Source organism: Westerdykella ornata, assembly GCF_010094085.1.
Source record: "Westerdykella ornata strain CBS 379.55 unplaced genomic scaffold EI97scaffold_49, whole genome shotgun sequence".
NCBI lineage: Eukaryota > Fungi > Ascomycota > Dothideomycetes > Pleosporales > Sporormiaceae > Westerdykella > Westerdykella ornata.
This window is the reverse complement of record NW_022986899.1, coordinates 87356-112742: the sequence shown is the minus strand read 5'-3', so window position 1 is coordinate 112742 and position 25387 is coordinate 87356. Positions and strand designations below refer to the sequence as shown.

Below are 25387 nucleotides of genomic sequence, written 5' to 3'. Positions count from 1 at the left end.
TGACGTTTTTCTCAACACTCCTTTATGCTTCAGGTCAAGTTTGCATATCTACCCAAGACACCGCTTTCGTCTCGAGTGGGCCGAAGAACTATAGTGCACTAATCCACTCATCCTCTCAGAAACACGCTCCTTTTGGCACGTCTTCCTTTCAGAAGCTGACAAAATGCAGATTGGTTATCACTCAAATGACATAGTGGCCGACTACCACAGCAGAAGCGAACTCCGCGATACATGGGCTCTCCGTCGCCACATAGCTCTACGTTACAAAATGCTAGATATACACGACTGGCAAGCAAGCAGATTTCCGCCTCAGAGGTTGGACTTTTCTAGACATCGGAGCTTTCTCTGGGATTCACCTCCCTAGCCAACCACAACTCTAGCTGCGTGCGTCCGGGCAAGCACCCCTCACGACTCTCGGCCACTCAAGCAGAAGTTCGAACATTCTTCTGCTATGAAGTCATGGCTACTGTGAACCCTGCTACTGCTACATTGTCGTGCTGTCATAGACGCGTAAGTCGGTGAGACGTCAACAGCTATGTGCTCTGGTCTACTGACCTATAAACTGCTCTGCCTCCCCCTTGTGGCTGCAGCCAACCCACCAGCAGTCCAGTCCTTTTCACCATGTTATCAAACGTGGTCTACGCCAGCAGTTTGCTGTCCGCTCTCGTTGCAGCTGCACCTGCGCCCCAGGTCCCTGGCTACACAGGTGCCGCTGCCAGCTTCCCCGTCTCCCAACCCACGGGACCTTTGGCGACGTCTTTCGGGCCCGACTCTCAGATTCCCGTGCGTTCCGTACCTTCTCTGGTGAAGCAGACTTTTGCTGACCATGTCAGGCTACTCCAACAAGGCCAGTTACATTACCCCCACGGAAGAGTCCCAATCCCACGGGGCCAACAAGCCACGGACCCTTTACAGGGACTCCGACTACCACTGGCGCATTGAGAGCGAATACCACATTGGCGCAAACAATCGCGCCACAGCCTCCTAGTCCCGCTCAGACCTACTTTAACCCTCAGGGTGTGCTCCTCAATCCCGCTCCTGTGCCATACATGCCCGCTGGTATGTCCAATGCCATTCCTTCACATCTATGGATGTCAAACACGCTAACTCTCCCAGGTGGTCTGGGTACCAATGGAACCCAGCCCGTTTACCAGGTAAACTCGGACTTCGATTTCCACTCTCTCTCCCTTGGTCTGTACCACGAGTACATTGAGCTCGATCTCTTCAACAATGGCCTTGCGGTCTTCTCCGAGCAGGATTTCATCGAAGCTGGGTTGACTGCTGAGGACCGCGCCTACATCGCCTTCATGGCCATTCAGGAGACTGGTCACGCGACGGTCATCAGCAATATGCTCGGCCCCGCTGCCCCCGTTCAGTGCACATACGACTACCCGTTCCGGACGGTCCGCGAGTTCATCGATTTCAACCAGAAGCTTACCAGCTGGAGCGAGGCCAGTGTCTTCGGTTTCCTCGAGCACCTCGACAGCCGAGCGGCCGCCCAGCTGCTCCTGCAGACCATCTCGGTCGAGTCTCGTCAGCAGATGTCCTTCCGCCAGATGCTCGGCCTCCATCCCATGCCCGTATGGCATGAGGCTAGCATCCCGCAATCTTGGGCCTGGTCATATCTTGCACCCTACATCAGCTCGTGCCCGGCCAATCAGACGCGACTCCCGTGGCAGAATTTCCCTGCCCTCTTCATCGTTAACCAGCCCAACCCGAACCGCATCTCTCCTAACGACACCCGGCCAAGGGAGGTTACCGGCAGGCGGGTTGCTGATCCCAGTGACTCCACAATCCCGAACAATGCGTCCTGCGTGAACCTGAACGTCACTGGCTACAGCTGCGGCCCAGCCATTACCCGCAACCGCACCGAGCCGCTCTCCTTTCCCGGCAGACTGGTCAACATGACCTGGGAGGCTCCCGGCATGGCCGTCGGCCCGAACAACAGCTACATCACCAACAGCACCGCGGGTGCACCCAGGTTCGCCGCCTGGGTCTCGCAGCTGAATCTGACGTACACCCCCCTCCAGGTCACGGGTAACAACACGGGATTTACCTACCAGCCTGCGGACGTGGTCTGGGAGGGCGATCCAGCTGTTAATTCAACCATGTTTGTGGCGCTGACGGATGCGAATCCGTTCCTTACGCCGTTCAATCTCACGCTGATTAATCCGCACGTGGTTGCGCTTGGGTTGTACCAGGCTGGTTGAGCAGTGTCGTGGTGAGTTGTAATAACGATGGATGTACGATCATAGGTCTCAGTGCGTATATGCGCTGAGCAGTCTTGTCTAATGTGAAGGGGAGGGAGTGTTGGAGCTGTGCAATTTTTACACACAACCGAAAGATGAAATGTTTCACGTCGAAGTCTTTTTTCCTCTTTCCAAAGTCCTAATCTACGTCTTAAGTCTTCTCATTCTCTCGACGTCCCTCATCCGTATCGGAGGAACAGATGAGAAGAAACTAAGGATACGACCAAGCATAGTTGATTCAGTTACGCCCATCGCTATATAAGGGGTTAAAAAAGAGCTAATTCCTTCCTGTTCCCTAGCACTGAGTAACTAATATGTTTCCGCGTGAGGGTACAAGACATGCACAGCTTGAGTGTATACGCAATCGGACGACTTCTGGAAAGATGGGGCTAAGGAGCGACTGGTAGAAAATGAAAATAAGTCCACGGATGCTGTGGAAAAAGCGGCCAATTTGACTCAGATTCCTCTTGGAAGTATCACTACTCTATGAACTGAAGGTTACGGTATGGTTAATCAGAGTCTTGTTTTGGTGCAAAGTCGCAAACAATTTGGTTTCTCCCTGGATACTAGATGTATATAATAACCACATACTACGATGTTAAGATCCCTACACTGTAGCGCCTTGATTTGTATATCCTGCTGACTACTCACATCCCACAAATCGATACATCCTAAGACTACGGTCTATTTCCTCACTCACCAAGCTGCCTATATCCAGGAAGTAGACAATATTTTCCCCAGGCGACTAGTTACGCAGCCGCCTCCTCGTCCCAGATGACAGATGATGAGTTGCGACCTCTACTCCTTCTTCACCTCACCACAGCACTGCCCTCTGGCGCAGGCCGCCGTAGCTTCGCTCTATAGTCGATTTGGCTCTTCTTCTGAAAGAGACACATTACGGGCCCTCGCTTTACCTGTAACATATGATTCTGTAGGTGGTATCGAAGAAGGAACCCTGCCATGGCGTGGAGGCTCCTCATCTCCGGATTCCGAAGGACTTTGGTAGTACTCCACGTACGGCTGTCTCGGCGGTCTTCTTGACGTTCGTCTATCGGGTAAGGCGCTCAAAGTCGCTTCTACCACCGAAACGTATACTTGACTAGACTCTCTTGAAACCCGTCTCCTTGCCTCTAACGTCATAAGATACATGAGAGCTCCTGGACCTCCACTCTATCTCCTTCCTAACCTCGTCAACGTCAAAGGCAACCGCCTCGTAACTACTCCGTGGAGGTCATGCCAGTCTTTACACATACCCACGCTCCGGTGTCGGACGAGACGAGCGTGCGTGAGCTGCTTCTGCCGCCTTGAGAAGACCCCGCCTGGCAGCATCCGACATGGTTCTGCCTCTCCGATCTTCCACGCCGCTGTCTACAAAAGCTATGTTGTTCGATCGTGTTTCCTTCGCCCAAGCACCTTTTTCATATTGTATCTATGCGGCCTACATCCCGGTCTCTCTCATCTTCCAATAGACCAATCAGTGATCTCCACTATCACTATGTCGAGATAACCCAAATCGCAAAATCGCTCGACTCGCCCCCTTCCCCAAGTTCTCGTTCTGATCCGGTATGTTTGATCCATAGTGGCGGCTTTTTCCAATATGTTGGGTGCACTAAGATGCAGCAGTAATCTGGGTCACTGGAATCGTACTTCCGTGTGAAATCATAGAACGCTAATGTTATCCGCATCTACATCGCGGCGATGAAACCTTGCCCTTGCCCTTGCCCTTGCGTTGGAGGCCGGAGGCGCAAAGGTGCTCACGCCATGCTCCATAGTGGAATGGTGAGGCGCAGCTGTACCTCCATAGGAATGCCATTCGTCTTGTTTGTGGTCTGGATAGTGATCATATGGTCCAGGCACGAGAGCAGAAACATTGTTTCCGAGAGCGAAGGGATTGATACCGTAAGGATAAAGAGTGCTCAGAGATCTCATGTGTTCCGAGGCGCGCCTATCGAGAGGAGCGAAGGGGTTCGTTTCAGTATTGTCATTGTAGCCTAGAGCTGGATCGTAAGGGTACACTTGGGGAGCCCAATGGGTTGTCCGGGCATCTCCATAGGTGTCTTGGTGTCCTGCCAATTGGCGGTGGCTGTAACGGAAGTCTCGAGGGCCCGAATGGTTGTGGTACTGAGATGCTATATCTAAGGGTCGCCGGCGGGGACGAGTCGTCGGAGGGATCCCCTTATCGTACATGGAATAACCATAGGAGTCATGTTCCTTGGGCGGTTCAACCGAAGCCTGTGGATATCGATACCTATCAACCGGAGACTGTTGTGGTGTTTGTCGGTTGGTATATTGTGCAGGTGGACCTGGCGGAAATATGGGCGCTGAGGGGGGTGGAAAACTTTGTTGGGCGTCTCTCGAGCTATGATAAGGATTCCCGGCATTTCTCGATGCAGTGTAATGTTCAGGATCCTTATGGTGATAGACACTGGTGGATCGCGTTATATGTTTATGTAGACCATAAGGCGCGAACGCGGAGCTTCCAGCTAGCGAAGTGTATCCGGTCGTAGAAGTTAATTCCATTTGATCTCTTGTCGCACGCTTCCTTTGCGCAACGCTAATTCCACGTATACTAGTATCCTGCTTGCCATTCAGGCCATGGTAAATGCTGGACGCCTGGCTCCGAATATAGTCGCCTTTGTAGGCGATTATGAGCATGACTACGATCGTGAATACAGTAAGCGGAATCGCAATCTGCCAATAGAGCGTCTGCTTGTCTTCCATGTCGCGAATGTCGGACGTGTTCATGCCAAGGTATGAACTGACGAATGACAGAGGAAGAAAGATGGTCGTCACTAGAGTAAACACGAGAATAGCCTTGCCATGGTCCTCCGCATTGATTTCAGCAGACTGTTTGATAGCCTCTGACAGCGGGCCGCAGCGTCTTTCAAGGTATCCATAGTCGTCATGGATGTCGGTAAGGTACTCCAGACAGGAAGTAAGCAATGGTGCTACATGAGCGTACACCGCAGATTGATAGCGGCTCTTGCTCTGGTACGTTCGGTCATCGAGGACTCGGCAATAATCATGCACAAGCTTTATTTGCCAGGAATTTACCTGTTCAAGAGCAGATAATTCTTCTTGTAGGAGATGAGTTGATCGTAGAAGCTTCTTGGTCGGGTGATGGTTCACTTGGAACTGGAGTGTCGAAAGATATTCTTGGTAGAGCTCAAGGACGGACATGTTCTTACTCACTGGCCGGAGGAGTAGATGTCGCATGACCCAGGAGCAGATATACTCGGCAGGCAAGGACCATCTCCCAGAACTATCCTGAGATCTTGCCATGCTGCACAATTGTTTGCGCGCCGTTAGTATGGAATCGCTGACCCATTCTGATCTCCGATTCAAACTTCGTAGACGGGCAGCCAATCGACTGGAAGCCGTGGAACGGGAACGCAAGACCCACACTAACTTATGGCCATTTTGCGCATAAGTCTGATATGACGAGTCATACAGCGATTGTCCTGCTAGAATGTAGTATCCTGCGATTTCCTCCAGTGTATCTACCAGCCCCGTTGCGAACGAGTAAGCCGAAAAAATCTCTCCATCTTCTTGTTGAACACCATCGGCGAGCTCCTTGAGTTGATTGACAAAGCCCTTGCTGTGGAAAACAGCCCTGTTGAGTATTGACAAACATTGACGGTTGCTTTCTTCAACAATAACCTGTTCTTCGGTGCGCAGCCATTCAATACCTATTTGCTCCTTGGCATCAAACAGGTCACCTGGAGCATTCCTCGCGCCAGTCTGAGGAAAATGTCCTCGCAGATGGTAGAGCGCCGATTGCTGGGTTTGGTAGGTCTCACCTCGTATGCAACAAGGACAGCTTTCAATGGCGTTCCTGAGCGTTTTCGAGAAGCTTGACGCATTCCAATCGCCGGACACGATACGTGAAACGAAGAGATCGCAATCAGATGCAGACGGTTTGGAATCCGCTTCCGGGTCAGGCAGGCGAATGGTCCAATCCCAGGGTCTCCCGGCCTCCACGCCGGCAGAACCACGTTTTTCAATCTCTTCAATGAGCTCGCGTATGCGGCTTATACTTCCCCATACCCTCCGGAATGGTGTGTGATTGACATCTGCAACGAAGAGCCTGCTGAGCTGTTGAGCAATGCCGACCAGCTTGGAGAATGCCATGATAATACTGGATATCTGGTCATATACTATGAGCTCATGCAACGTTTTCCGGCTGGCATCATCTTTTGCTCTTGTTGCATGAAGCAACAATTCGACACCGATTCGGAGTTGTTCGAATGTCACGCCGGGAATAGCCTGGTCGCCGTACTTTTGAACCAATGCAGACCCTACATCCTCGAAGTAATCCCTAACCCTCTTTCGCCGTATGTTTCCAAACACCTCGTTATATGTGTGTTGGACCGCGACAGCCCCGTCAACGTGTGCTCCAAATTTCCATTCAGAGAAAGGTGGGACTAGCGACTTCGGAATGGTAGCATTCGAGACTGAGGTATGCAGTTCATCTTCGGCTTCTTCCTCCTTGTCTTCCTGCATCGATATCGAGACGTCAATGAAGATATGGTTCCCATCGTTGATCAAGTCCTTCCACTGGCGTGGAAGTAGCTTCCGGATGACTGGTTGAGAGTCTGGAGTGACGGGCCTACTGGTATATCTGAGCTGGAAGCGATCACGCGTGACGCCGTAGCCCAAAGGGATCAGCTCCCGCACCTTTTGCTCGAGTTGAAAGTAGCTCCGACACTCGCTCAGCGGGTACAAGAGTACGTGTCCATTGTGATCCATAAGTCTGACATTTCGTACACCTGGAGCTGCGGCATCACCAAATGCAACGGGTGACGACGCTTTTAGTGACTTGACATCTTCTTTGGCGACGCGGATCAATTTCCCGAGCTCAGACACGAACGGACGGTGACCACAGGTGACGACAGCATGCCTTCCGATATTCATGATCCAGAGCGAAGGTACGTGGATGATGTCGTTTGCAGAACTCTTGGCACTTCTTCTATATCTCCTGAATGCTTGCTCCAAATCCCTTTCTCGCACATGCTCGTATGGATATAGCGTCTCCATTAAGGTCCGAGGGGGGTACAAATCATCCTGTATGTCTGAAGCGGAACGACCTTGGGGCTGTATATGGAAATAAGGAACGCAGGAGAAGATGATAGACTGGGGGTCATCTCGATCGGTCTCCTCGCCTCGAATGACAGTCCCCGGCTCGATATAACTACCCCTTGAAAAGACCTTCAGCTCATCATTCTCGATCTTCTTCAAAGTCTTTGAAATAAGTGTCTTCATGCGTGCGGAAATATCTTGCACGCCTAGGCAGGCTTCTCGGAATTGTACGAAGTTCATGCAATCCCCATGAAGATGGTACCAGCGGATGTTGACAAACTGCGCGATCCACGGCGTTTCCGGCCCAGTAACAACGTGGAGCTGCAATCTCTGCTCGGTGGAACGCGTATGTAGAGCTTTGAGAATACTGAAGGTGCTCATTGTCATGTCCCTCATGCTGTTCGGCCTGTTAGGAGAATGGCTACTGTCTGCCTCAACCTTGGTGTCAACCGGATAGGAGAGGTTGTTCCCGGCTTGATCAAGCGGAGGTACCGTTCTGTGGAGAGGGGAACCTGTATCAGCGGGAACTCCATGTGGTGGATGTGGCGGCGGCGGCCGCGGCGGTGGGGGTGATGGGAATGGTGATGATGCAAATCGCGGGAAGTCACGATGCTCATTCCTAGCAAAGGGATTGTCTTCTTCCATCCGGTCCCACTCATCTTCGGTTTTTGACTTCGAAGCTATAGAAGGGGGTTCGCTGACAGCAAACGAAGCTGCAGGGCTGCGTGATCTAGATGAGAGATGATCCGGATGCGGGCTCGCGTTGCGACTGGCATGTCCTTCTGGGGAGTCTACGTTATCGGTTATTCCGCCATGAGTTTGTCTAACAACGGAGGAAGCAGCTGAACCAGGTTTTGGAGCCTCCTCGTCTCGTCGACGCCCCCCTGAGCCGGAGGCGTTAACAGAGGTCATGGTGGAGCCACTGGCTCGTTGAAATACACTGTCTTGGTTGAAACCGTCGTCGCCAGCACCGTCAACCGGGATCCGCTGATGCTTCTGCGTCTGGTTCGCGCGCATTTGATCTGACCGGAAGGATATCCTGACGACGGTGGATCGTGGTTCAGAGAGTGAGGACTCCTTTCTGACGAATGCCAGCCAGTCTTCTGGATGAACTGTATCGTTTTGGGAATCCAAGACAACGAAATTACCCTTGTCAAGTTCGTCGCGGACGTCTTCATCTGCCTGGGCCAAGAGGCCACGCAGCAGCCTGTTGAGGGACTGTGATCATGTCGGCAAAATGGGCGTTGAGGGACCATATTAACACTCACGCCGTATGCTTCGCAGATGGCGAACGTGGTGTCAAGGGCGATTCCATTGTCCAGCAATATCGTTAGAGGGCGGTCGACGCTCGCGTTCGGCGCCAGGTCTCTTTGGATGCTAGCTGGTCGAACTGGAGCCGAATCTGCTTTTGCTGGAGCGCTACGCTCCTCACCACTATTGCTCGAACTCATGGCATAGGAACGGCTGTGATATATGTGAAGTGCGCAACAAGCGGATATTTGATTATGAGGCAGAATCTTGAAGTCTAGACCCCTCAGCCTCGTCGCTCAGCTCAGCCGCACATGCTGTCCACGGGTGTTACAGCGTGCATTGATTCCGCCAATGCATGTAAACGGGCAATGGTTGATTATTTGGACTGCTAGCATTGTTGAAATGTTCCGGCTTCAATATTGACTTCGGGGTGATCCAGGTGAACATCTTCGCACCACGCGTGCGGAAACCGGTGACGCAACTCACTTAAGTGAGAGAGAGCAAACTGGCAGTCACTTCATGATGCCCAAGCCGTCAAGAGTCCTTCCCATGTAGCGTTTCAGCGACGAGCGCAGCGGCGATGACGAGGGTCGGAGATGCGTAAAGGAGAGTTGGGCTGAGTCCTTTGGTTTTGGTGTTCGTGGACGGGTGGTCGACGTGATGCCTTTTTCTGCACCTGCCACTGAGTTTGCAGTTCGCGACTCTCTTCTGGGGCTCGCGCCCAAGGAGAGCTCGAGATCTGTTGCAGAAGGTTGGAATCATGTTGAACTGTGCCCGTGGGAACGTAGGAACGCTCCAGAGATCAATGACCGACAGGAAGAGATATTGCACTGCAGAGCAAGGCAGCAGAAAAGTGCCAGCAGGACAGTCGAGGCGAGCGAGACGTGCGGATGTGATTCTACCCAGTCATCCCGAGTGAGAGAGACACTACCTGCGCTCGTACTTGAGAAAGAGTTGAAATGGGTGAAGCTTCTTCCTCGAGTGTTCAGCAAGCCGAACATCTCAATGAAAAAGAAAAGGTCGCGTCAGCCGGAGGTAGTGCAATACCGGCGACACTGTGTCCTCGACTATGAGCAAGCCCAGGGAGCCGAGGACCGGTTGCAAAAATAAGAATAATCTTGAAATTGTTCCCGTAGGAACGTTCCAGAGATTAAACTAGAAAGAACAGATACTACACTGCAAAGGGAGTCAGTAAAAACCTCGCAGCAAAGAAAACTCGATCGTACCTTGATCTAAGCCAAAACTAAACAAAAAGTTAGCAAGTGTCACGCGAGGAAAGGAATGTATGCGAGGAAGGGAGTATGTGTGAGGAAGGGAACGTATGTGTGAGGAAAGGAATATGTGGGGTGTGGAGTGTGTGGTGTTTGGTGTGTGGTGCTGCGAAGGGGTTGACTTACGGCAAAGAGAGCTGAGGAGAGAGAATGGGTGTGGGGGAGGAGGCCCTTATATACGCAGCCGGAGGCACTCGGACCAGGTGATGAGTCAGCGAGCAGCGGAAAGTTGCCATTGGTCGAGATAACAGGGAGCGCTGGCCAAGGTCAGGCGGGTGGCCAAGGTTGATGATCGCACTCAAATCCCGCGTCTGTTAAGCTCAGGCCCCGGGCGTCCGCCTATACGGCGCACTCTCTGTCCGGCATGGGACAACTGGACTATGGTTACAGCTGTGATACATCCCTCGACCTTGAGCTTGTTATCCCGCCGACTTCGCGTTTCTCAGCTCTGCTCTGTTACTATGTGGAGGGACCTAGTATTGGAAGGCATGCAAGTGCCGTCGCACTGCTTCGGAACACCCAAAAGGTGACATGGCCAAGCGCAGGGAAAGCGCCGTCTCCGCTCAGATCTTCCCCTGCTGGTCGACATCAAGCTTCGCATGCACTTTCTCCAAAATGCTCGCTTTGCCGTACTATGGCTCAACCTCCACCTTCTATCGCATACGGCCGGGAGTCGTTCTCAAATCACCCGTGCAGGTATGGGAAAAGAGCGCGCACCGCCACAAGCTTAGTGAAAGAATCACGAATAGCTTCGTGGTTGAGCGGCAGATACTGGAAAAGCTAGGAGATCATCCAAGGATCGTAAAGTGGGTTCCACTCCGTGTTTGCGGCTCAGCATGTAGTGCTAATTTAGACCTTAGATATTCGGGTACGATGACACCACGGACATTAAGGGCTTCCTGCTTGCTGAAGCAAGCCATGGCAACCTCCAGACATACATTGATGAAAACAATGCGCTTATAGGGGATTCTCTACGCAGGAAGTGGTGCTGGCAAGCCGCCGAAGCCATCGCATACCTTCACGAAAATGGCGTGATACATTCAGATCTACGCCCCGAAAATTTCCTGGTCCATGCAACCACTGAAGTCTCTCTAGATCTTTGGCTCTGCGATTTCGGTGGTTCGACGTGCACAGAACTGAATCTTGGTGGAGGACATCTTCCTGATGATCCCTTTTTCGATCCCACGCAGCCTTGGATATCGACACCAGCTACCGATATTTTCAGTCTTGGATCCATCTTCTACACCATCTTGACGGGACACTGGCCTTACAAATCATGTGGCTCGTTCGAGACGGGAGAGGGAAAATATGACTACCAGAGAAGGGTCAACGCTCTTTTCAGTCAGAAGAAGTTCCCGGATGTAACGGGTTTAGCTGGTGGGAAGGTCGTCATGGGTTGTTGGATGAAGAGGTATGGAACGGTGAACGAGATCCTGCGGGACCTTGAGACCGAAATGCAGAGGTAGGGTGACCAAACGTGACCAAGTAGCAGTTCAAGCTATACCATTAGCCTGATATGTCCTAGGTGAGGGAAAGATGTCCATTACGCCTCCAGACGGATTCCAATTCACGGAGACAAGGCAGAATAATTCTTGCACACGACGCACCCACCTCCAATTCCCATACCTGACCCCTTATTCCCCATCCAGCTCGACCCGCGCAACCATGTTCAGTGGATGGCGCCTTTGGACACACCACTTCTTCCCATCTCCCTCCTCCCCGCAACACGTCCAGAAAAAGCACTCTGGAAACTCCTGTTTGTTTAATTCCATGTTTATCTCTTCGTCGTCTTGCCAGTCAGGCCACGCCGTAGGGTTGGACTTGATTTGGAGTTTGCCTACATGAAACAGGAACACGTCAATCGCCAGTGGAAGCACATTTTCGAATGCAAATGTCAGGGTCAACGAAAGGAAAGAAAGCTGCTTAACTTACCCGGATGATAAAAGCACTGGTTGCGAAGGACTTGCCGGCCTTTGAGATATTGCTCGCAGCGCGAGCAGTAGTAGACTGCGCGTTCGCGTTCGCGGTTGATGGATTCAGCGCGAGCTCGGCTTGCAGTGGGTCTACCCATCTTCTTCTTCACGACGTTACTCGTTCCCGGTACGGTTTTGAGGATTTCATAGAGCGCAGAACGCAGAGTCTGGATGTCGGCGGTGTTTATGGCTTGCCGCAGATCAGAATCCATTGTGCGTGAGTTGATGGATGAGATGCCTGACGGAAATTGGAGATGTTCAGGTGTCGGAGAGATATGGCGAGAGATGATTGAGATGGAGATAGTTGATGCGCCCAGGGATCGCATCTATTGTTGCACGGACGGGTACTTACTAGTGCACTGACTTCCGAGATGATCGCGAGGACGTGTCAAGGTGGGATAATGTTCCCACTTCCAAGGTTCGTGGAAGAGGACCATGACAAAACAAGCACATCACGGTAGCGAGTTGGAGATAATACTATAGATTATACAATAGGGAAGTGACTAGCATCACCGATGCATCATCGAGTTATCTCAAAGTCCATATCATCAATATCGCTACAGAATGCAGTGAATGTACTTGCCCGATGCGAAAGCACGTGAGCACGCGTTTGTCACGCCGCTGGAGACTGTAACATTGCTGCATCTCCTCCATAGCTGAACCACACCCAATCTCAACCCCAGGAGCGGGGGATCCTCCAGCAGTTCAGCTTGTCATTAGGTTGAAAGCCATGACTGAGAGGAACTTCTCGGACGACGAGATCTTCCTTTATCTCTCGCACCGCCCACATTACATCCTTGATGGCGTGATCTCAGTTGACGAGTCGACTAAGCTAGTATTTACAACCATTCAACGCGAGTGCCGATCGACTCTCGGACAGCTTGACAACCTACCGCTCGAAATTCTGCACGAATCTTTCAGATACCTGGATCTCCAGTCCCTATCGCGCCTATCTCGCGTCTCCCTGCGCGGTAAAGCCGTCGTTGAATCTCTCCCAGTATATAGAGATCTCGCGAAGTCCGCCGGTCATACCTTCGAGATCCTGAATCGGGCGAGGATCCTTAGCCTTCACTCTGTTACAACACTTCATGCAGCCCTCTATACTGAGCGATGCATATCGTGCGGCGCATACGGAGCCTTCCTACTATTGCTCTCTGCTGAGCGGTGCTGCTTTTTATGTCTGGTGGTCAACCAGTCTCTCTGGATGCTCCCATTGCCGGCGGCCCGGGAATGCTTCGGCCTTACAAAGCAGCAATTGAAGGCGCTGCCCATTATGTGGAGCATTCCTGGAAAGTACTGTGTCCCACGTAGCAAATCTCGTCAACGATCAATAAGACTTACCAGTGTAAAAGCTGCAAAAGAGCTAGCTCTCAAGGTGCATGGGTCAATTGAGGCATTGGAGATGAAACACCCTTTGGACCCCCAAGCTCATCCAGCTTTCAAGACCGACATGCTGACATGGTACCGACAAGCGCCTTTGTGTCCACTTTCGCAGGACCCTCTTACAATAAACGACGTGGGAATCAGACCCGACAATGTCTTCGGCGGTATGGGTGCCATACCCTTTCCATCACTGCTCAATGGTGGCACTGAGCAGGGGCTCTGGTGCAGAGGATGTGAAATGACCTATGATACGTATATGATAGAGGGGTTGGATGTCAGTACTTTGTCTCGCCTGGTACCCCAAGGTTGCCCTGCTGATCTATTTCTATTGAGAGTGCAATACCGAGCTTGGTCCAAAGCAGGCTTTCTCCAGCACGCGAAGCACTGTCATTCCGCTGCTGCAGTCATTTCCCAGAGATGGATAGGCTTGACGTAGCGAGGGTGGATTGATGAGTCGAATTGAATCGCAATATTCCATAGTTCATTCTTCCTGCGCGGCAAAGTCTTTGCGGCCGGTAAAACTATGTAATGAAGACGCAGACACAAACAAACACATGCTGATATTGATCTGGAATAACGATAAGTATGATACACCGCCCCTGACACATGGTGTGGTGAGGCCTAGAGTGAGCCGATCAATCTATATATCAGTCGGAACTTATATCCACCTCAGAATCTCCGAGCATGTGCGCTTCAGATCTCCAGGCGGATGCACCACTGCATTCAGAGGGAACACGACGGCATCGTCATCCTGATAACCCAGATCATCCGTCACACAGTGAATCGGATCCTCACGCATCAGATGTTGAATAACAGCGGGATATTCCAAAGCCCATATCCGCGGCGCTGCTAGTCCGAAGAGAAGAGGCACTGGAATCGTACTTTCGGCTTTGAAAGGGCAATCCAGGCTCCGGCACTGGCGGTTGCAGTGCTCGGACAGTCGACGATTTACCCTTGTCTGTAGGAGTAGGAGGTCCAATAGTGGTGAAGCTAAACCGGCGTGTATATCGCGGCTTGCTCACATCCATCTGCGAGGCCGGAATCAATCCCGGATGAGATGTTCCTCCAACCGATGACCCAGTGCTCGCCGTAGGTGTTCGTCTAATAGCACCGGAGCGACGCAAGCCTAGCGAAGATATCGACGATGCGACCGACCTTCCAGAGTTATGGCGGCTGACTGAGCGCGCATGGTGAGCAATGTAGACGCACCAGTCTTGTAGTTCTTTGGATGCGCCAGACACTCGCTTGCCATTTTCGTCTCTCAGTCCGTTGACTTCTCTTTCGTTGGCGATGAGGTCGCTCAATGTCATGTCTGTCATGTGACCGCAGCAAGGGCATTTGGGAAAGAACTGGAGGTACTCTTGATAGAGGTATCCGGGAATGCTGACGCAAGTTGCGCAGATAAGCCCGGTGGGGTACTTCGACGGAGGGACGGGGTCCATTCCTGTCTGCCTGGGTCTACCGGAAGCACCATCCAGTGCGGTCAATTGCGGCCCCGGGAGGAAGCGGTGACATGAGTTGCAGACCTGGCTCTCGTCACTTGATGGTCGAAGGAAATCCACAGTTCCCCATCGTTCGCATTTGCTGCATGCAGCGCTTGGAGGGGGACCTATTCCGGAGCTCGACCGACCCTGAGTGGTCCCTTTTCGCGAGCTGCCTCGCGTCATACCCAAGAGTTGAGAGAGCTCCGTACGTGGTCGTTGCGAAGGTAGGCGTTCACGATCTGAGATTTTGTTGGAGACTCCCCTATTGAGCATGGGCTTGCCCTTTGGAACGTCGCCAGCAGGGCGAGCCTGACGTCCTTGGGGCGGGGGATCGCTCCGTCGAGAGAACGCATTCCCTTGGGGTGGTTGACTGGGTGCGCAGTTTGCAAGCGCACGGCCAGTATACGTGTTGAGCTGAGACACCGGCGCTATCCGACCACCGTCTTCACGTCGAGCGAAGCGTTTCGTACCAGAATTGATATTGTATTCCGGGTTCCGGGAGGCACCTATAACCCTAACTTGCGGGCGTGCTGAGGTATCCATTGTTATTCTGAGAAGTGGTTCTTCTTCAAAAGCCGGTGCCGTCGTTTGCTCCGTGGCGGTGTGTGACGTGGGGAGATTTGGAAGGTGCGCCTTCGCGAAGATCTAAGTATTCCCGAGACAATACTATACAATGACATTGTGCAGTCAGTGTGCACTGTGTTCCCGTAAGACTGTCCGACTTAGCATTGTCACGTGCGAGTAATGTGTGCAAACAGGGCGTCTCGCAATCGTCGGACAAAGTCTCGGAAGCCATAGCGACAAAACCGGTGATTACTGGGCCGTGGATGCCTAGGAAAAAACATGCAAAGGTGATTCGCAACAAGCCGAGTACCTTAATCGTCGCTATCCGGAGCCCCGCAACATGTTCTGAAGGCGCCTGGTCCCTTCGCCGAAGGGGCGTCCGGGTGGCTTTGCATACCATTCTTCCCGAGAGAATCTGCACCGCTCATGTCTCGTGCGTCCCGTCCACATCTCTTGCATTGATCACAGCCTCTAGCGCATCCACCGTCAATGGAATCTTCACATCACCCCATTTCTCCTTTTCCGCGGCCGCAAAGCTCCCCACACTGAGCAGGCCAACGACAAGGAACCCGAGTTCTTCTCGATCAGTATCGAAGACCTCCCACCATTCCACATCGGGCAACTTAATACCAACGTCTTTCGCAGCAAGGTAAATCGCCGCAGTTGCCAGGGAAGGTGGTTGGTGAGTAAGATATAGAAGTTGAGGGCTGAGCAGCGCCGTGTTGAGGTAGGCGACAGCTCGCTTCGCGAGCTCCGACGCGCGAGGATGTCCAAAGACGTCGAGGGCTTGGAGGTATGTGATGCAGAGCGTATACGGCAGCGCGACTTGTAACCGAAACCCGAGAATCTTCAGTATGCGCTGTTCCATGTCGAAAAGTGCCTTCTTTCGCAGTTGGTATGTGCCCTCTGTGACATAGTATTCTTGCGCATCTTTCTTCTCGTGCAATTGATCCAGATCAATGAACGTGAACGGCAAGGAGTGAAGGTAGGCGTAGACATTTACCACACTCCGCGCGGATCTCTGGAAAGCGGAGAGCTTCGAGACGAGATACAACGAGCTGGCAGAGACTTGCTATGCGGTTGTCAGTCTCACCGCATACAAAAAGAGTCTCCCAAACGAACCTCAGCATCATGCTCCGCTAGACTCCCACCCTCAGGCCCGACCCAAAACCTGGTGAAAATGACAATGGCCTGAGCAATTACTTCCTGTGGCAGACGCAGCAGAATCCCCGCGGCCTGCGTGAGCCTAGCACCTGCAAAGCGAACCGAGTCCTCGAGGTCGGATGGGACACCGTCAAGCTGCGAACCGGACGTTTCGAGCTGTGCCACTGTCGCTAGGGGGTTTGCGAGTGGTGAGAACTGCATCATGCGGTCTGCAGTATCTGTGGGGCGTTCGCTGTGTGTGAGAGGCGGGAGCCATGGATTGGTGTTGTCGTTTGACGGGAGGCAGGTTGGACGGCTCTTCGGAGAAGTCCCGCGAGCTAGCCCGTTTGGGCAATAAAGCTCAGCTATAATCATGCACCACTATTGCATAATTAGCGGAGGATACGGAGTATAGGACATATTATTGCCTATAGGTCTACTCCTTTCTAGGATTCACGTAACTCACAAGCAATCGGCGCTGCTCATGGCCATTCCAAATTCCGATGTATTCGATTGCCTTCAGCGTCAAAAACAACCGGAGGGAAACGCATATCAATTGTCAACAGGCAATGACGAATCGACACCTCATTCCACAGAGTTGCGGAGAAATAGTCATTCCAAAAGCAGAATTATCTCGTTTCTTTTGTGGTTTCATGTCGGTGAAGGAGTTCATGCACACTGCATCTATGCGCATAGTAAACACTATCTATTATATCGTGCACGGTGTACTATTACAGGCCGAGAAATAAGCCCAACTTAGGATAACAATCCACGATTATCCGATGTTCACTAATGTGTTTAGCAGGCTCGTTGCAGGTACGCAAACTGGTGAATCGAGAGGCAACCTCAGCACAAAATATGCCCACGGGTTGAACCTACGTTCACGAATGCTGCCTAATGATGCAGCAAGGGCGACACGGGTATTACGATGGTGGAACACCAGGTTATTGAGGTTATATAGAGCTTATATATGCGACTATGATAAGTCCATTTATTATTCCATGACCGTTGACAGCTACTCTGCTGAGACCCGTCTGCATTCCACTACCCTATTCACTGGGAGATAGCCGCCATAAACCCCACGTCGCATTCCCACCTCGGCATACATATCCTCAAGTATCTTCCTTGACACATGACCCCGGCCTTCCAGCTGCATATTTTCTTCGGGGTCCAAGGAGGGCCCCAGTTTGAGGCAGATTGACACCGGGATTGACGCAAGCAGCTCCCGGAAAAATGCACGAAAAATGTAGTGCGCGGTGGCCCAGGTTGTCAATTCAGTGCGAGCCCAGTCGTAGTAGCGGGGATGGAATGTGGGAATGATGTGGACGAACCTCAGCGATGGAAAAGAAGAAAAGAAGGTTCCCCAGTCCACATAGCTATTCATTCTTTGCGTGTCTTTGAGCTGTAACTCCAATTGCATCTTCGTTATCCGTGAGGGATGCCAGCCTGAGGGAATTTCAATGGTCGTGGCTGGAAAGCTGTCTAGAGAAATCGCGAACCAATTGCTCTGGTACAAATGGTCCGTACCTTCCAGGTGGAGCTGTCGGGAAGTCTGAAGAACGTTGAGGTGGACGAGGCAGTCGGAAGCGTGCTCTCGAGCTGATATGGGACGCCTCCCATTTTGCAGTCTCTTCTGGTTCAACCTTTCGCGATTCCGTGTGGCTATGGCTCGTTTCTTTTCAGCACGCAAGATGGCCCTCGATTCGAAAATGGGCAGCTTCTTCCCCCGACGGACGACAAGATAAGAGTACACATGATCACGGACTTCCCGAGGCAGGTCGCAGAAGCGGAATTGCCCGGACAACCCCCTCTGGTTCATACGCGACGGCGTGGGACGACTTAAACCGCTCCTTTAGCTGATGAGCCGAATGCAACAGTGAGTGCTGTTTCTCCAAAAACTCACAGAGGATTAAGAGGTAAACTTGGATGCCCTATCCGATCTGGTTTAGCGTCTGAGATAGTGCCAGAGTTGCACTGCTCGTCCTCCTTCTTGCATTTGCGTTGCGGGTTCCGTCGCAAAGCCATCACAGACATGTAAAATTGGTGAATCTGGGAGTTTGTTAGAGCTTCGTGGCATGGTGGGGTTTTTGAGATTGGACTGCTATCTTACCTTGCCCATATTACAACAGCAAGAAACATCTTTAAGAACGCAGTGCGCAGAAGGCGGCCCGGAAACACTATGAGTCCGCCTTGGGTGTCGTGCCATTGTAATTGAAGGTCTCGCAACCACCAGCTTCCGAGGGTCCGTGCTTCAGGTGGAGGAGGACAGTCGGGAGGATCGACGAACGGCCGCCGGCCTTCGACGCTGGAATGGAAGTGTTCCCTTCTTATTACCATTGATCCTGTCCGAAGAATTTGAAAAGCCCGCATGCCCCTAGAAACCGTTTAGTGGAGATGTAATCGCATTAACAGAGACGATATGGCTTAAGGTTTCAGACATGAATCTTATTGGCTATAACGACCGATGTTAAAGCAACGGCGCAGCAAATATAGAAACAGGACACCTACTCGAGGGGAACCATGATGCCGCTACCCATCTTTGGCATGTCTGAAGTACTTCATGCCCACCCAAGCAACGATAACCCATACCCAAGCCATCACCGCTGTACATACCATCAATGCCGGATAGTATCCCGTGATTGGCAGCGTGGGGTCGTCCTCCAGTTCAGGTGGCGCGTATGGCGTCTCCCCAACATCCCAGGCCCAGCTCCAGACTCCGAGACAGGAGCCCATTCCCACAACAAACACAAGCCAAGTGACTACGAGCACCACCCACCCCCACCATTCGGTCTCGCTGTAGTCCCACTCCTCGTCTGGTGCAATTTCTGGCGGTGTATGGGTGATGGCCAAGGATGGGAGCTGGTTGGCTCGGTTTGATCTCCGTCTTTGCAGTGACGGGGTTGAGCTCGAGTGTCCTGGGACAGCAGAAAAGGAGGAGCTCACGGTAGTTGCGACGGTAGGACGGAAGAAAGTCAAACCTTCATCATCGTCTGTGGTGGAAGCGTAAGGACCGATGGGGTTAACCACCCGGTGACCATCTGCACGTGGTGTTGTCGAGTCCAAGTGCCCCTCACCCGTGGGACCTGCGGTGCCTGCAGGAACAGGAATTCTCGCCGGAGGCAACCACAGGCTGTCGGAAGACGAGCTCAGCGAGGTATCCTCGTAAGTAAAGCGGCGAGGGGTGGTGTCTCCGTCAGCCTGGGGGGAAGAGGGGCTTGTCGTGGTGTCAACGGAAATGGGTTTCGGGGCAGCACGAAGGGAAAGGCGGCGCTCTCGTAGCAGCTTGCCTGTGCCGAGTATCGCTGTCTTCCTTAATGATCCCTTCCTCTTTCGACCCTGGGTTTGGCGGACGGCCTGCGTCATCGAGGACCCTCGCCGTATGCCGCTAATCTCTTCGACGCCATGTTCTTGATCGTCGGTCCGAGCAGATGATGAGGTACCGCTCATTGCAGAGGACTTCAAGAACGAAAGGCTTTCCAGAAGCGTGCCTGATATGCTTCGCTTGTGTCCGCCATGGCTCGTATTTCTGCTGGAGCCTTCTCTTTCATTTGCCGTCGAGCGCAAGCAGTCCTCCTCCTGATGAGAACCTTCGCGTTGCCCATTGTCCATAGTTTGTCAACAAATGAAACGAGCCATGCACGGGAAGCTGTAGGCGAAGGGAGCCGCTTTCCAGCGTGCAAGTACTTGTTAAATCTCCATTATTGAGTCTAACACTGCGCTCTAGCGAAAGATAGATGTGCTCTTGAGACGACGAAGTTCCGACATGCCAAGCAATGGCTTATCAAATCAGTATTCTCGAAATGCCGCTAGCCTTAGTTCGGCCAGTCGGCCCCAGCGACAATCGACATCATAGTCGCCGCGCTCTCCGAGTCTTCTGCCCTCAATTCGCTCATTTTCTTTCTTTGCGGATGTCTTATTCGTAGCTGTCGTTCCTTACAGTCGCTCCTTTGCGCTACACGTCATGGCTTCCACAATGCCACTCCCTATCCCTCCCCGAACCCCGACTCCACCTCCTGACGAGCGCGACGATACAGTCGGCCTTGGTTTCTTAGAGGGATCGCTTTCACCAGTACGGCTCGGCTTCAACCCCAAAGCGCTGTCTCCCATGTCTGCCAACTTTCCGTCCGAGCGATATGGCACATTGGCGCCCAATGACTCGGTCTCGCAGCGGGCGACACCCAATACCGCATTCAGTCCGTCGAGCGCATCATTCCCCTACACGCCCGCAAGTGCCTTCAGCGGGACAAGCGAAAACGAAGCAGCATCGTTGACCAGCTCCGAGAATGCACGCAATCCATTCAACTTTCAATCTGTCCAGTACATGCCTGGCAGACCGCAGACAAACAAGTCGGTAAGCGAAAGCAATTCAACTCAGTATCAATGCATATGCTGAGTATGGCAGGATCTCGGACGAAGGCGTGGACACAAGTACAGGCACAGTAGCGTATCACATCAGATCTTTCTCGAACCGCCGCCGCGTGCACCTCTGCAACTTCCTGCATCGCTTCCCATGCCAACGTTCAAGGAATATCGGTCGAGCATGTCTAGGGAACAGAGATTGAGGCTAGGATGGTGCTGCTGTCACCTACTCGTAGCAGGGCTGGTGCAATGGGGCGCACATGAATCTCTTGCACTCACAATCCTTTCACGGCTCCTGTTCTATGATGCACTAGGCGCATTTCTGTGCGTTGCGGTGGACGTCGGTTCAAACTTTGAAGTCTGGAAGCGTTCGACGATTCGCCACCCCTTCGGCTTCGAGCGTTCCGAAGTACTTGCAGGATTGGGCATGTCCGTCGGGCTTCTCTTCATGGGATTGGACCTTATCTCGCATGGCCTGACGCACGCGCTGGAGGATAAAGGGGGCCACCACGCGCACCACGGGAAAGCACACGAGCGTGTGTCGCCAGGCAGTATTGACCTCGCGGCTCTCAGTGGGATTGTATCGACCCTGGTCTCGGCGATTCTCCTCAAGAATCACTCGCGCATAGGTAAGGTGATGCGATTGAGCGCCATCGCGACGCTGCCCTCGATTCTCAGCAACCCGTCGCATTTCCTCACGTTGTCCTGCTCGGCCCTTCTCCTGCTGCTTCCGCTGCTCAGCATCCAGATGTACGTCTGGCTGGACCGCACCCTCTCCTTCTCCGTGGCCATTGCGATGGTTGCGCTTGGATGGATCCAAGGCTGGACCTTGGGCAAGATGCTTATGATGTCCTATTCGGGGCCTGGGGTCTCGGACGTTCTGTATGATATTGCCACGGATCCGGCCGTGAGCGGAGTTGAGGAGGCCAAGTTCTGGCAGGTGCATTATGGATTGTGCCAGGCCAATCTGAAGCTGAGAGTGCGGAGCGTGGAGGAGATGGGACGACTTCGAGATCGCATTGGAAGCATGGTTCGCAACCGGCTCGGTGGAGGATACGGCAGCGGAGGGCAGAAGTGGGAGGTGTCGACGCAGCTGGTGATGGAGAAGGACTGAAAATGCACGTTTCGTCGCTCGCTTTACGTCTGGGCATATATGGCCAGAGGCGCCCCTCGTCTCGTACTCCCAGGCAAGGCGATGGATAGAAGTACACACAGTGCTGGTGCTGGACCAACGATGAGCCTGCTTGCTTCGCCAGAGCGTTCGACATGTTTCGGCCGGTCTTCACTGGGCATCAGACGGGCAGCTGTGAACGGTGGTTGCACATGTGCAGGCGCAGTTGGGCAATGTGTATGTGGTCGTGACATGCAATCACCCGCCGCCGTGCGATAGATGAGACCAGCTGGCACACGACCGCCGATGGGTTCAACTCCAAGAGGCACATGGCAAGATGGATGCTCACAGTCCCGCTTACTAGACTACCACGGTCCACAGTACTGTGTTATACTGTATGCTATAATATTATCAGCGTCCGCCAACGACCCTTCTCGGCTTCTCCAACAAACCGCATCGCGCCCTGATCGGCTGCGAATCCGTGCCATCCATCGGCCGGCGCCGAGGCCATCGACGCTCCACCATCGTCCTCCTCACCGCCCGCTCCACTACTACTGTGTACTTACAAGTAGTACTTTTGATCGCACTCTCAATCTTGGGGGCTGGCTCATAAAATCGGCCGCCCACAGGCCGACTGCCTGCAGGCTGCTGCTCCTACCCGTGGCACACCCTTCGTCCACTTACCGAGCTCCACAACTCAAGACTTCGATCCCCTTTAACGCCCTCCTGCACCGCTGCCTGAGGCGCGCCACGCCACCAGCCCCCCGACCGACTGGACTATTTCGCACACCACTCCCCCCGGCATGGCCGGCAATGGGGTGTCGCCGAGCCCCAGACACCATACTCACCATCGCTCCGACGACGAGCCTGACCCTGATCGAAGACACCGACGTCGCCAGAGAAAGCGCTACGACGACAGTGGCGACGGATACCCCACCTTTGTGCGTGAGCGGAGAGAGCGGCTCTCTAGACATCTGTCGAGACGATCTTCCGAGGTGGACGTTGAGGAACTTCAAAGTGGCAGACAGGCTTACTATTCCGCCGAACTCGAGAGGCGACGCGAGTCTCAACGCATGACACAAAATCGGACGACGGAACGGCGGGCTGTATCACGGAATGGCCACCGCGAACCAAGGCGAGAGGGAATGCGTCGAGAGAAGAGGAGGGATCTTGTCCAGCATCGACCTAGCGACGATTATGTCTACGGCGCGCCGCAGTCAGAGGCCTTCATCGAAGAGGGGACTACAAGGCGATCCTCGGCGAAGAGGAGAAGCAATGGAGAAGGCTCCTCCAGCCGAACAGTGCAATCACCACTTTCGGGCTCAAGGTCCCCTTCTCCTCACACGGCACAGGCTTCGAAACCCACGAGGTATGCAGGATAGCAGGACCGGCCGGTGCTTGGTTATGGTGTCCGGATTCGCTAACAAGCGCAGGAGTAAGTCTACGAGGGAAACCACGAGAGCTTACATGGCTGTAAGACCATCTGTTCGACGGAGCAACACTGTCCGATTGCGCCCTGCGCCGGTCGCCCCCTCACCGACTCACCATCGCTCATCAAAAGAGCAGGTGCAAAGAAGAAGCACGGGTGGGTTCCTTGCCACCCTATTTGGACCTCCCCCGCGAATCACTAGCAATACGCTGCATAGGGACGCGCCCAGGCAGGTTGTCGCCATACGTGGAGTTTTGCTTGTCCTAACCTTCTCACAGTTCTCACAATATCGAATGTATAGCTTGCAGGAGCGACGATATACCTGCGAGAAAAGCAGCCAAGCTGAAGTGCGGCCACTATATGTGTCGGTCCTGTTTGAGGCGTGTCTTCACGCTCTCTTTGACGAAACCTGAGCTTATGCCGCCGAAGTGCTGTACCTCTGCGGCCATTCCTATGAAGCATGTAGAACATCTCTTCGATGACCAGTTCAAAGCCACCTGGAACAGGAAGTTGAAAGAATTCTCCACCTCGGATAGAATATACTGCCCAAACAAGGGATGCGGCGAGTGGATCGAACCATCGAAGATCAAGAAGGATATGACGGGAAGAAAGTACGCCCGCTGTGACTACTGCCACACCCACGTGTGCGCCAAGTGTAACAGGAAATTCCATCGAACAAGGTGCTCTGTCGACCTCGAAGTTGACGAAGTGAATCGAATGGCAAAGGAGAAGGGCTGGCAAAGATGCTACAACTGCAAGAACATGGTCGAGCTGAAGGATGGCTGTAACCATATGACCTGGTAAGCTCCATGTGTGCTGTTTCTCCTGGCAACAAACGCTTAATCTGATGTAGCATTTGTAAGGCGGAATTTTGCATGCGCTGTGCCAAAAAATGGAGGACTTGCGACTGTCCATGGTTCAATCATGAGCATATTGAGGACAACTACAACTACGTTGAGCCGCAGGCCCCTCGGAACCAAGCACAAGCGCCGACACACATGGAAGCATTCCTAGCCCAGCCATTAGCCCTGCGACCTCGCCGGGGCCCTCCTCCTTTGCAGAGAGCTACCCAGACTGAATTAGCACAGACCGAAGATGCGCTTAGGGCGACCTTGCATGCCCAGCTGGAGCTCGAACAACGCTCTCCAACACCGAGAGCTATGCGCTCGAGCGATCCAGCCGTCCATGTCAACGGCCTGGGAAACGCCGCCGGCCATCATATGAACGATTCCTATCAATTTCGATACTTTGCGCCACGCCCGATTGCGTACTCAGCTCCGCAGCACACCCCATCCGCACCGGTGCAGCGGAGGGCTTCGTATTCTGCGCGTCCCCTGGCTGTGTCAGCGGCAAGAGCAGCTGCTCGCAGGTCGGGACCGCAGGAACCTTCTCGCCATGTGAGGGTGCGCTCGGTGCCGGCTGTGCAGGCGTCAACCATGGCCGGGTTGGATCGCGACGGTAGCAAGCGTGGGCATAACAGAGTTGGGACGTGGGTGCGATATGTACAGACGGATTATGAAGCCGTTCAAACCGCACCTCAGGACGTCGAAGTCGACGAGTGGGAGGTCGAGGGACCCATGGTGGGCATTCCATGACAAAGGAGGTGTATATGCTGTGCGTGAGAAACGGCCAGACGAACTACGAACTACGAACGTGCCAGATGTACGACCGATAAACGAGTTATGATAATGACGATGATGGGGCCATATACCATTGGTTTGTCCAGGCAATTAGGGCTGGACAAAAGAGAGTTTCACTGTGCCGCCGGGCGGTCATGGGAAGCTGGAACCTTCAACTCCTGGTGACCGGCATCAGGAGATGTACTCTACAAGTATATACCCTTTCCGGCAGTGGTTGTCTCTCGTGGTGTACACATATTATTGAGACGGGGTCGGCATGTACGGATCACAGTGTAGCTGGATGTGATGGCTGCTCCCCGCACGGGACGGGATGCAGTGAAGCTATGGCCATGCATGTTGCTTGGCATCTGATGCACAGTAAGCAGATGCAATCATGACGTCATAGAGCCAAAGCTTTGGTGAGCTCTTGCGGCTAGCCAACGAAGTTTTGCCCAAACATTGACTCTATCGT

General features: G+C 53.1%; 12 protein-coding genes across 12 annotated transcripts; 6 read left to right on the top strand and 6 right to left on the bottom strand.

The window, feature by feature from the left end:
• Positions 1-621: 621 nt before the first annotated feature.
• Positions 622-2210, top strand: EI97DRAFT_387179 (uncharacterized protein; the record flags this gene model as incomplete). Its single annotated transcript, XM_033796106.1, has 3 exons — positions 622-783; positions 834-1059; positions 1117-2210. 3 exons carry the CDS (start codon positions 622-624, stop codon positions 2208-2210), a joined length of 1482 nt encoding a protein of 493 aa, XP_033649372.1.
• Positions 2211-3832: 1622 nt separating this feature from the next.
• On the bottom strand, positions 3833-8792 carry EI97DRAFT_244561 (uncharacterized protein). Its single transcript, XM_033794086.1, has one exon. The coding sequence runs from the start codon at positions 8343-8345 to the stop codon at positions 3909-3911; it is 4437 nt and encodes a 1478-aa protein (XP_033649371.1). The 5' UTR covers positions 8346-8792; the 3' UTR covers positions 3833-3908.
• Positions 8793-9762, top strand: EI97DRAFT_244622 (uncharacterized protein). The gene has a single exon (XM_033794087.1). It carries the CDS (start codon positions 9240-9242, stop codon positions 9687-9689), a length of 450 nt encoding a protein of 149 aa, XP_033649370.1. The 5' UTR covers positions 8793-9239; the 3' UTR covers positions 9690-9762.
• Positions 9763-10465: 703 nt separating this feature from the next.
• Positions 10466-11316, top strand: EI97DRAFT_462520 (kinase-like protein; the record flags this gene model as incomplete). The annotated part of the gene is made up of 2 exons (XM_033801272.1): positions 10466-10651; positions 10711-11316. 2 exons carry the CDS (start codon positions 10466-10468, stop codon positions 11314-11316), a joined length of 792 nt encoding a protein of 263 aa, XP_033649369.1.
• On the bottom strand, positions 11286-12219 carry EI97DRAFT_244502 (uncharacterized protein). The gene is made up of 3 exons (XM_033794085.1): positions 12176-12219; positions 11783-12061; positions 11286-11687 (listed from the first exon to the last, which is right to left on the bottom strand). The coding sequence occupies exons 2-3, from the start codon at positions 12033-12035 to the stop codon at positions 11485-11487; spliced, it is 456 nt and encodes a 151-aa protein (XP_033649368.1). The 5' UTR covers positions 12036-12061; positions 12176-12219; the 3' UTR covers positions 11286-11484.
• A 270-nt stretch (positions 12220-12489) lies between these two features.
• Positions 12490-13699, top strand: EI97DRAFT_407520 (F-box domain-containing protein). The gene has a single exon (XM_033796627.1). It carries the CDS (start codon positions 12554-12556, stop codon positions 13640-13642), a length of 1089 nt encoding a protein of 362 aa, XP_033649367.1. The 5' UTR covers positions 12490-12553; the 3' UTR covers positions 13643-13699.
• A 298-nt stretch (positions 13700-13997) lies between these two features.
• EI97DRAFT_462518 (uncharacterized protein) lies at positions 13998-15233 on the bottom strand (the record flags this gene model as incomplete). The annotated part of the gene is made up of 1 exon (XM_033801271.1): positions 13998-15233. The coding sequence occupies one exon, from the start codon at positions 15231-15233 to the stop codon at positions 13998-14000; it is 1236 nt and encodes a 411-aa protein (XP_033649366.1).
• A 445-nt stretch (positions 15234-15678) lies between these two features.
• Positions 15679-16619, bottom strand: EI97DRAFT_387127 (uncharacterized protein; the record flags this gene model as incomplete). The annotated part of the gene is made up of 2 exons (XM_033796103.1): positions 15679-16326; positions 16377-16619. The coding sequence occupies 2 exons, from the start codon at positions 16617-16619 to the stop codon at positions 15679-15681; spliced, it is 891 nt and encodes a 296-aa protein (XP_033649365.1).
• A 739-nt stretch (positions 16620-17358) lies between these two features.
• Positions 17359-19011, bottom strand: EI97DRAFT_437509 (uncharacterized protein). The gene is made up of 3 exons (XM_033799354.1): positions 18508-19011; positions 18301-18446; positions 17359-18247 (listed from the first exon to the last, which is right to left on the bottom strand). The coding sequence occupies exons 1-3, from the start codon at positions 18601-18603 to the stop codon at positions 17413-17415; spliced, it is 1077 nt and encodes a 358-aa protein (XP_033649364.1). The 5' UTR covers positions 18604-19011; the 3' UTR covers positions 17359-17412.
• On the bottom strand, positions 18770-20142 carry EI97DRAFT_244479 (uncharacterized protein). Its single transcript, XM_033794084.1, has one exon. It carries the CDS (start codon positions 20004-20006, stop codon positions 18927-18929), a length of 1080 nt encoding a protein of 359 aa, XP_033649363.1. The 5' UTR covers positions 20007-20142; the 3' UTR covers positions 18770-18926.
• A 228-nt stretch (positions 20143-20370) lies between these two features.
• Positions 20371-21870, top strand: EI97DRAFT_387146 (uncharacterized protein; the record flags this gene model as incomplete). The annotated part of the gene is made up of 2 exons (XM_033796105.1): positions 20371-20748; positions 20800-21870. The coding sequence occupies 2 exons, from the start codon at positions 20371-20373 to the stop codon at positions 21868-21870; spliced, it is 1449 nt and encodes a 482-aa protein (XP_033649362.1).
• A 400-nt stretch (positions 21871-22270) lies between these two features.
• On the top strand, positions 22271-25352 carry EI97DRAFT_243970 (uncharacterized protein). The gene is made up of 4 exons (XM_033794082.1): positions 22271-23236; positions 23301-23525; positions 23575-24096; positions 24150-25352. Exons 1-4 carry the CDS (start codon positions 22671-22673, stop codon positions 24889-24891), a joined length of 2055 nt encoding a protein of 684 aa, XP_033649361.1. The 5' UTR covers positions 22271-22670; the 3' UTR covers positions 24892-25352.
• The last annotated feature ends 35 nt before the right edge of the window (positions 25353-25387 follow it).